The sequence below is a fragment of the Palaemon carinicauda genome, chromosome 8 (genome assembly GCF_036898095.1).
Source record: "Palaemon carinicauda isolate YSFRI2023 chromosome 8, ASM3689809v2, whole genome shotgun sequence".
In the NCBI taxonomy this organism is placed as follows: domain Eukaryota; kingdom Metazoa; phylum Arthropoda; class Malacostraca; order Decapoda; family Palaemonidae; genus Palaemon; species Palaemon carinicauda.
In genome coordinates this window covers 119550469-119561209 of record NC_090732.1, presented here as the reverse complement: position 1 = coordinate 119561209, position 10741 = coordinate 119550469, and the positions used below count along the sequence as shown (strand labels likewise).

The following is a 10741-nucleotide window of genomic DNA, read 5'->3' as shown; positions in this document are numbered from 1 at the left end:
ATGAGTTTCTGCAGCCTACACCCTCTGTGGTCCATCAAGTCGTTCAGTCACTGGCGCTCCACACCCCTGCCCCACGGACGGGTTATGCAGGGTCTTCGGATTCCATCGGTAGCAGGGGCCTCAAATTCCTCGGAAGGTGAAGCCCGGAAGAAACACCATTGGACGCGTGAGAGGTCCCGTAGAAGGAATTCCCGTTCTCGCTCAAGCTCTCACCACGGAAAAAGACGATCCAGGTTCCCCAGGAGGAAATTTAGGAGGAGCAGATCTCCGGGTGAAGATTGGGTGGTCATTCCCCGCAGTAAGCTCTTGGACCTTACTTCGGTCCCGAGCACTTCGCGTTGGCGCCCTAGAGACAGGTCTCCTGAAAGGTTCACCTCCAGCCACAAGCTCGAACCACGGAAGGACTCGGCCTCGCTGAACTCAGCGGACAGGCGTAAGACCGCTAAGGTCCCGACAAACAACGCCCAGCGGAGGGAGTCGCCCCTTCGGTCGGGCAGCCTCGTCTCGCCCTCCAAAGTAGCGCCTCAGCGCCTGGAAAAGGAGTGACGGGTTCCTCCGTCGGGCAAGTCCACGGAAGCCTGGTTCTCCACAACAAAGGACAGACCTAGGACGGAGGCCCGCGCCGCCACGGCAATGCCCGTCCTATGTCAGGAACCCTACACGGAGGCACCCGTCGGCGGACCTCCGTCTAGAGAGAGAGGCCACCAGACAGAGGATGCGGACGACAACGGAGAGGGCGTAGCAGCGGAGGACTCGGCGTACAGGAGGGTGATAGGGCTCATCAGGAGACACCATGGAATAGAAGAGCCCGAACCCTCCACCGAAGATGCCTGGCGCTCCAGCTTCAATAGGCTAATGGAGACCCCCGTCCAGCAGAGGCCTTCGTTAGCGCTTCCGGTAGCCAGAGCCGTGAGGCTCGGTAGAGCTCACGTCAACAAGATCGTGGCGAACAATGCAGAGGCCCCTTAATCACAGAGTTCCTCGAAGTTGCTCCAGGGAGTGAGGTCCCAGAGCAAGTTTTACCTCCCATAGGGACAGCGACCTGGGGCCTGCAAGATAGAGTCTTCCCTCGAAGTATTAGGCCAAGGGGCCCCAGAAGACAGAGCCTCGTCAGCCCCAGTCTGCTTCTCTCAGTCGGAGGCGACGATGATGGAGATGGCGGCTAAGGACCTGGCTAACGTCTCCTGGCTGGACTGGTGGGCGTCCGCCCTCATAGGAATCCAGTCCTCCTCCTTCTCAGTCCCGGGGAATCAGGCTCTACTGAAGGAGTTAATTATCTCGGGAGGTAGAGCTCTGAAGTTCTTATCATACCAGTCCCTAGCCCTATCAGCCAACTGGGTTCTTAGAAGGCAGGACACTGTCCTGAATAAGCTGTCCAGGAAGATTCCGGACAGGGAAGCGAGGCCTTTGAGGAGCCTGCATCTGTGGGACGACACACTCTTCCCCCTGAAGGCAGCGGAAGAAATTTTGAAGATCCAAAAGCGTAAAGACGTGGGTGAACCTAGATCCCAGTCACTACGGAGACCCACCTACAGAAGACCTCCATCTGATGTCCCTCCTCCTCCTCGGGCCTCGCCTAGCCAGCCCAGGAGAGACGGCCCAGCAGCTCCTTGGTCGCAGTCTTCGCAGCCCTCCCGTAGGGGAGCAGCATCAGCCCCGGCCTCCTTCAGGACCTCCTCCTCAGTCGCAAGGAGAGGACGTACAGGTCGATCCTCCAGAAGGAGATAAGGGGAGAGGCCCCCTACTCCTGCCCAAGCCTCAGGTGGGGGGATGCCTCAGACATTTTTGGCAAGCATGGAAGAATCACGGGGCAGACCCGTGGACAGTAACAATGTTAAAGGAAGGGTACAGGTTACCATTCCTAGCAGAACCCCCGCCTCTAATTCCAGACCTTCGGACGGAGTGGTTAGCTCCCAAGGACCCCTTGAAGAAGACAGCCTGGCAAGAGGAAGTCTCAGCGATGCTTGCGAAAGGAGCAATAGAAACGGTACAGGAACCAAGCCCAGGCTTCTACAGTCGGCTCTTCCTGGTGGAGAAGGCAACGGGAGGCTGGAGACCGGCCATAGACCTCTCAGCCCTCAACAAATTTGTGTGCAAGACTGACTTCAAGATGGACACCCCGAAGTCGGTCCTGGAATCCTTGAGGGAAGGGGACTTCATGATGTCCATAGACCTCAAGGACGCATATTTCCAAATTCCAGTTCACCCCTCCAGCAGGAAGTACCTTTGGGTGAAACGGGGTACCCAGACATTGCAGTTCAAGTCCCTCTGCTTCGGACTGTCCACAGCACCTCAGGTCTTCACGAGGGTCTTTGCAACAGTCTCAGTTTGGGCGCACGAACGGGGCATCCGCCTGATTCGTTACCTGGACGACTAGTTGCTGCTTTCATCCTTAGAGGAAGCACTGAGGGAACAAGGCGCGGAACTACTACAGTTCTGCAAGATTCTGGGCATCACCCTCCACCAGGATGACCTACCTCGGGATGGTTCTAGATTCCCGTTTGGTGAGAGCCTTTCCGTCGGCGGAGAGGCTGGACAACTTGGACCAGATCCTCCGCCCATTCATAGGGGGACAGCCCAGGAGGGCGAAAGACTGGCAGAGGTAAATAGGCCACCTCGTATCATTGGAGAAACTGGTTCCCCAAGGGAGGCTCAAACTCAGAAACGTCCAATGGAATCTGAAGGGACTCTGGAACCAGAGAGAGTCCTGCCACAAGGTGGTTCCCGTTCTCCCGGAAACGAAGGAAGTCCTGGAATGGTGGCAAGACCGAAAGAACACCCTCAAGGGGATGCCCTTCGCAGCCGATCCCCCCCGAGATGCTCCTGTTCACAGACGCGTCCAAGAAGGGGTGGGGTGCCCATCTCCTCGGAAAGTCAGCAAGAGGCAGTTGGACCGAGACAGAAAAGGTCCTAGAGATGAGGGCAGTTCAAAGGGCAAGCCTACGGTTCGTCAATCTGCTCCGGGGAAACACCGTGGCACTGATGTGCGACAACGCCACAGTAGTAGCATACATAAAGATGCAGGGAGGACTGAAATCGAGGGAGTTGTGCGATCTCACGTTGGAACTTCTGGAGTGGGCCGAGTCAGAGCAGATCACCATCGCAGCAAGGTTCATTCCAGGAAAGAAGAACGTCCTGGCTGACGGCCTTAGCAGGATGGGACAAGTGGTAGGAACCGAGTGGTCCCTGCACCCAGAGGTAGCCAAGCTCATCATCCAGAAATGGGGCTCGCCAGTGATGGATCTCTTCGCAACAAGACTGAATGCACAACTCCCCGTATTCTGTTCTCCTGTCCCAGACCCAAAAGCGGGGTTAGAGGACGCCTTCCAACATCCTTGGGACAATCTAGACGTATACGCCTTCCCCCCGTTCACGATGCTCAGACAAGTGCTCAACAGGGTAAGGAGAGCCCACAACCTAAGGATGTCTTTGGTAGCGCCCTGGTGGCCAGAGAGAGAGTGGTTCTCCGACAGCCCCACTTCCAAAGGTTCCACAAGAACCCTCGGTCCCTCCGCCTTCACGCGTGGAGGTTATCGAGCGTCTCCTGAGGAAGGAGGGCTATTCAGCAGGAACGGCAGAAAGGATGTCTGGATATCTGAGGCGTTCATCGGCAGCGGTATGCCAAGCCAAATGGGCCACTTTCACGAAGTGGTGCTCCTCCAGGAACATCAAGCCTCTGAGGGCCTCCATTCCTGATACTGCGGATTTCTTGGTACACCTCAGGGACGTAGTCGGTATGTCTATTCCAGCCATCAAGGAAGTCCGTGCGGCCTTAGGCCAGGTCTTCCTCCTGAAGGGCATCGACCTGGGTGCCTCGAGACATATCTCGATGCTCATCAAGAGCTTCGAGCAAGCATGCCTCCCTCAAGACGTCAGAGTGCCGCAGTGGGATGTGGCGAGGGTCCTGAAGATGTTAAGTGAACCCCCGTTTGAACCTCTGAAAGACATCATGGACAGGGATCTCACCCTCAAGACTGTTTTTCTGCTAGTGTTGGCCTCAACAAAAAGGGTGGGCGAGATTCACGGACTGTCTTTCAAGGTCTCACACTCGAAGGGCTGGCGTGAAGTTTCCTTCAAATTCCTCCCGGCTTTTGTGGCCAAGACCCAGAATCCAGCAGTTTGGGATCCCAGGTTTGAGGGCTTCTCAATACCAGCAATTCCTCGTTCGGACAACCTGAAGGACTTAAAGTTGTGTCCTGTCAGTGCCATTAGGAAATACCTGGAGAGAACTGGTAGACTCCGCCCTGGTATCAAGAGCCTTTTCGTCTCCACAGGTCCAGTGAAAAAGCCGGTCTCGAAGAACACTATCTCCTTCTGGCTGAGACAGGTAATTATCAGGGCCTAAAGTAGTGCGGGCGTTCCCCTGCCGGATAAGCCCAAGCCCCACGACATTAGGGGTCTAAGTACCTCCTTAGCTTTTGAGAAGAACATGGCAGTGGGCCAGATCCTAAATGCAGGCACCTGGGGTAACCAGTCTACCTTCACAGCTCACTATCTGAAGGAATGATCGAAGAAGTCCCTAGACGGGTTCTCAATAGGAACAGTCATCTCCGCGTTCCAAGCGATTTAACGACATAGCCCCAGGTACAATCGTGGGTAGTAAGAACAAGAGACACAGGTTCATTTCCCTAAACTCCCTTGCTTTTCCTTCCCCCTTCCCTATTCCGTTCTAGTATAGACTCAGGTAGACCCTGAGCCAGCTCTCAAGACACGTAATCATCGGGAGGACATATATCTGAAGAATTCTGCTCGAGTTACTTAGACACTAACATGAGCTCTTTGTGTAGTTTCTCTTATGTTTCGTTTTCTGATCAGCTCTGAACCTAGCCCGCTATCTAGGTTCCTTTCATCCTGCTTAGCTAGGCCTATGGGTCGAGGAGGACACTCCTACCTCCTAAAGTGCAAGTCTCCTAAGAAAGTAGTTCAAGGTAAGTACCTCGTGTTGGAACAAATAACAAATTTTTATTTTTATTTTTCCTAACATACTTACCTCGAACTACTCTCGGGTAATGGCCCGCCCTTCCTTCCCCGAGTGCCTTACTGACCCCTTTGGTAACTAAACTACCAAGAACTTACTGAGGGTCGAGACCCAAGCTAGCACGCTCCCTGACCCGGGCTTAGCCTCAGGGCCCGTATCTATCCGCCTGAGGTTAGCCCTCACAGAAAATGGAAGTAGGGTAAACTACACAAAACTCTGGTCGGATGGGAGGAGATCCCAGGTACTCCTAAGAAAGTAGGTCAAGGTAAGTATGTTAGGAAAAATACAAATTACTTAAAATTTGTGATTTTTTACGACTCCCTTAACTGCCCCCAACACTTTGCATCCTTCATTCACTCTCTGACTTACATCTGCTTCCACTCTACCATTTGCTGCAACAGACCCCAAGTACTTAAACTGATCCACCTCCTCAAGTAACTTGCCATTCAACATGACATTCAACCTTGCACCACCTTCCCTTCTCGTACATCTCATAACCTTACTCTTACCCACATTAACTCTCAACTTCCTTCTCACACACACCCTTCCAAATTCTGTCACTAGTCGGTCAAGCTTCTCTTCTGTGTCTGCAACCAGTACAGTATCATCCGCAAACAACAACTGATTTACCTCCCATTCATGGTGATTCTCGTCTACCAGTTTCAATCCTCGTCCAAGCACTCGAGCATTCACCTCTCTCACCACTCCATCAACATACAAGTTAAACAACCACGGCGACATCACACATCCCAGTCTCAGCCCCACTCTCACCGGAAACCAATCGCTCACTTCATTTTCTATCCTACCCCATGCTTTACTATCTTTGTAGAAACTTTTCACTGCTTGCAACAACCTTCCACCAACTCCATATAACCTCATCACATTCCACATTGCTTCCCTATCAACTCTATCATACGCTTTCTCCAGATCCGTAAACGCAACATACACCTCCTTACCTTTTGCTAAATATTTCTCGCATATCTGCCTAACTGTAAAAATCTGATTCATACAACTGTTACCTCTTCTAAAACCACCCTGTACTTCTAAGATTGCATTCTCTGTTTTATCCTTAATCCTATTAATCAGTACTCTACCATACACTTTTCCAACTACACTCGACAAACTAATACCACTTGAATTACAACAATCATGCACATCTCCCTTACCCTTATATAGTGGAACAATACATGCACAAACACAATTTACTGGTATCATTGGCAACACAAAACACATATTAAACAATCTCACCAACCATTCAAGTACAGTCACACCTCCTTCCTTCAACATCTCAGCTCTCACACCATCCATACCAGATGCTTTTCCTACTTTCGTTTCATCTAGTGCTCTCCTCACTTCCTCTCTTGTAATCTCTCTCTCATTCTCATCTCCCATCACTGGCACCTGAATACCTGCAACAGCAATTAAATATGCCTCCCTATTATCCTCAACATTCAGTAAACTTTCAAAATATTCTGCCCACCTTTTCCTTGCCTCCTCTCCTTTTAACAACCTTCCATTTCCATCTTTCACTGTCTCTTCTATTCTTGAGCCAGCCTTCCTTACTCGCTGCACTTCTTTCCAAAACTTCTTATTCTCTTCATATGAATGACCCAATCCCTGACCCCACCTCAGGTCAGCTGCTCTCTTTGCCTCACTTACCTTGCACTTTACTTCCACATTTTTCTCTCTATATTTCTGGGTCGACCTGTGACGGCCGGTGAAAAGTCCTTCTTTGTACTTTTTCTGATATAAATCTTCCAAATATACCAGAGAAAATTAAAAGCATGGAACACAGAGGTTACAACCCTCGCGCGAGCACCTTGTTGGTGTCGTATATCTAACAAGGGCGTTTGTAAAACACTATTCACAGGCTGTCTTCCATTTAGATAATCCCTTCATCAAAGGGGGAGGGCCGTGACAGACCCTAGACAATACAGTTGGGTTACCCTACCGACACCTACCACTCGCGCTCACCAGTACATCCTTCTGATTTGGAACTTGCAAACAAGTTGAGTTTTTTGGGCACAAGTGTTTTTTCGAAGAGTTTCTCGTTATTTCAACATGACTGACGTTGCTACTTCACCCTTACCAATGTTAAGTACCATAGTTTGTTTTGGCAGCTTTTGACAGTACCGGGCATTTGTTCTGTTTCCAATATGGTGGTTTTTAGTTTTGGAAGCGATTGTCCTGCCGAGGTATCGGCAGCCATTTTGGGTTATGTTCGCTTCGGTAAATATTCTAGTTATTTTTGCCCATCTGGTACTCTGTCATCTAGGTTATATCACTTACGTTTTATGGCCTTTTTTGTCTTATCATTAATTTTTATTAGTTTTTACTATGGTATTTATTTGCTTGCAAGTCCAATTTGGACCTACGAAGAATAGCGATTTAAAGAATAGCGAATTAAAGTTTAGCGATTTAGTCTGTTAGTTTGTACTCGCCTCAGAGGCTTCGATTTAGACTATATCCTTGTTTATTTGTTACGTTGTCGTTATTCTTCGTTCTTGGTTATTACAATTACTAAGAAAAGCAATCAATTTTATTAATTTTCTTGTTTTATTATGTGATGTTAGTTTTTTATTATGTAACCTTGAGAGCGAAAACAGAGACTGCTCGTTCCCTGTTCTACAGATATGAGTTATCCCTTCTCTCGTTTTCTTTGTTAGCTCAAGTAAGAGAGGTGAATTTCCCGTTCTCCGTTTTTATACGATCACGAGTTATTCAGGCCTCCTCTTAGTATCAGAGTTGATGATAGTACGTTTAATATCAAACGTTTTTATTGATGTGGTTACTGTTAATATAGCTAACACTATTAATAGGTACGTTAGTGTATGAGTCATTAATTGGGGTCGTTTTATACCGACACCATTAGCTCCGCCTTGAGTTATGCTTAGCTCCGCCTTGAGTTATGCTCCGCTATAATGGATACTCATTGGGTGAGAACTAGTTATCGTACAGGAGCAGATTTTTGGAGTGTAACGGTGAAATCCGGCACTCGGACTCCGGCTGAAGCCTTTTACACACGAACCTTTGTCATGTTTGATCATAATTACACCGTTACAGCCCCCTTTTTCATCGTATCTCCGGCTTCACTGGAGATAACACAAACATTCATTGAGGTTAATGTTATCGTACCGGAGACGGTCACGATATTACGATGGCGGGCCTTTGCTACCGGATCTCCGGTACAAACAGAGATCAAGCAGATGTCAAAATCACTTTTCTCATCGAATCTCCGGCTTCGCTGGAGATAACACAAACATTCATTAAGGTTAATGTTATCGTACCGGGGACGGTCACGATATCACGGTGACAGGCCTTTGCTACCGGATCTCCGGTACAAACAGAGATCAAGCAGACGTCCAGAACCGGAGTTAACAATGTGATACCGATGAAGATTTCACAGTTTCATTATTACGGTCCCTTTTTCATCGAATCTCTGGCTTCACTGGAAATAACACAGACATTCAGTATTAGAGAATGTTATCGTACCGCTGAGGATCACGTTTTCACGATGACGGACCTTTGTCACTGGTTCTCCGGTACAAACTGAGATCAATCAGACGATCAGAATCAGGGTATGAACCCTTTTTCATGAATAATCACAAAATCGTTATTACGATCCTTTTCATCGAATCTCCGGCTTAACCGGATATCGTACAGGCGATCAGCATTGAGGTTAATATTAGTTTTCCTCTGGTGTTCACGTTGTCACTATGACGGACCTTTGTACCGGAGATTGTTACCGGAGATTGTTACAGACAGAGATCACTCAGACCACAGGTGGCCAATCTTTTGTTTTGCTGTAAAGGAAAGGATTCAACATGAATACAAAGTAAACTGTACTTACTTTAATGACACTTTGAATTTGCGTTGGTAATATTCATTAGCTATTCTTGAAAGTCCTAATAAAAATATATGAACATAACTATGCCTATATTTATGCATATATTTAATTCTAACTATGTATAAATATGGATAAATATCCATACAACATCGTGTTCAAATAGAAATAAATTGATTATGCCTATATTTAAGCATATTCAATTCTAACTATGCCTAAATATGAATAAATATCCATACAACATAGTGTTCAAATAGAAATAAATTGATTGTGCCTATATTTATGCATATTCAATTCTAACTATGCCTAAATATGAATAAATATCCATACAACATCGTGTTCAAATAGAAATAAATTGATTATGCCTATATTTATGCATATTCAATTCTAACTATGCCTAAATATGAATAAATATCCATACAACATAGTGTTCAAATAGAAATAAGTTTCCACTCAGTACTGGGAACCAAACGTTGGCCCCTTCTAATGAAGGGCCGGGTCGAGACCAACCATGCCACGAGAGGCTATCTACTGTTCCTTGAAACTCTGGTCAGTGAACAGATGAATCAATAGAATACTAATATCCAGTAAATAATGTTAGACCCGGTTCTGAACGTCTGAGTCAGGGGTGGCCAACCTGTGGCGAATGCGCCAACAGTGTCACATTTCATGAATACAAGTGTCGAACTATACCCCAAAAGATAGTACATTAAATGACTTTTCTTTAAAATTGATTTTTATGAGTTATACAGCTGATCCCAGCCTGTGAATAGGATCACTAACCAAAGTTCAAGGAACATCCAGACTTATGTCCCCTTTCTGTTACAGAAGGTTCGCCTACATGGTTCCCGTCAGGATGATGATGAATCTCTCTGGCCTGCAAGAGAGGCTCTCCGCCCTTGGGTATCAAGGTTGGGAAGAAATGCTCCATCTAGAGGTCCCTATCTCCTCAGAGTGTCCTCTCTAAGGTTGGACGACGACCCCATGGACGGGCAGGTAGGTGGGGATGAGTTTTGAGCCTTCAGCTTTGCAATTACCTACGTCACCAACCTAGGACCCTTAAAGGATCCTGATGTTCAGGTTACCCTGCATAAACCGTGACTGCTAAAAGCAACACATTCTAGGGAAGACCAAGGGGCTATGACGGAGCTCAAAAGTATGGTGGTGAGTCGGATCCGTTCAGGAACTCGGAAGTTTCCCCCTACAGCCCCAGACATATCGAAGTAACCTCCTTCGATAAAAACAACGCATAGAGATTTGCCTTACATGTTCCATATATAGATGGTACCATAAATCTGGATGGCATAGACGTCCTCCCTCTGGGGGACCTAGATTTTACTCCCAGGTACTAGAATTCCCGTTCAACGGATTCGTTCGATGGAAAGAGATTGCCTTGGTTAGGTTAGACAAGGTACCGAAGGTAACAGTATTATTTCCTAAAGGGCAGGCCCGATCTGTCTGGACCAGGATGTTGTCAGTCTGGGGGGTACGATAATTCCAAGATCTGCCCTTCCAATTCGACCTACACGTTTGATGGTCTGATCGGGTTAGTTGTGGGAAATACGTTCTGTCTGAGGCCTCTTATCAGACAGGAATCGATAGTCGGTTACCCACTCGTCATCACAGCCTTCCTCTGATTTGACGTCTATGCATCAAAATCCCCCTCATCAGGTGGTCTACCTCACTGATTCCCCAGGTACACAGCCCAACCCCGTTGGGATGTTTTACCTGCATACAGCCCTAGATCCGAATCCTCAGGCTCCTTTCGTGGACACCAGAGAGGAAGATACAGGAGTAGAAGACAGTCTCGCCATCGAGACGGACCTAGGAAAAAGGGGGCTCGGAGAAGGAAAGTACCTAGATTAACTCCCTCACAACGCGGTGGTCCCGGTAGGGGGTAGACTTTACCACTTTCGAGA

At 48.0% G+C, this 10741-nt stretch overlaps 1 protein-coding gene across 1 annotated transcript; it reads left to right on the top strand.

The window, feature by feature from the left end:
• LOC137645424 (uncharacterized) lies at positions 1-546 on the top strand. The gene has a single exon (XM_068378231.1). The coding sequence runs from the start codon at positions 1-3 to the stop codon at positions 544-546; it is 546 nt and encodes a 181-aa protein (XP_068234332.1).
• The last annotated feature ends 10195 nt before the right edge of the window (positions 547-10741 follow it).

Excerpts from the sequence above, each read along its gene's own strand:
- LOC137645424 (XM_068378231.1), top strand. The coding sequence starts at position 1 with ATGAGTTTCTGCAGCCTACACCCTCTGTGGTCCATCAAGTCGTTCAGT.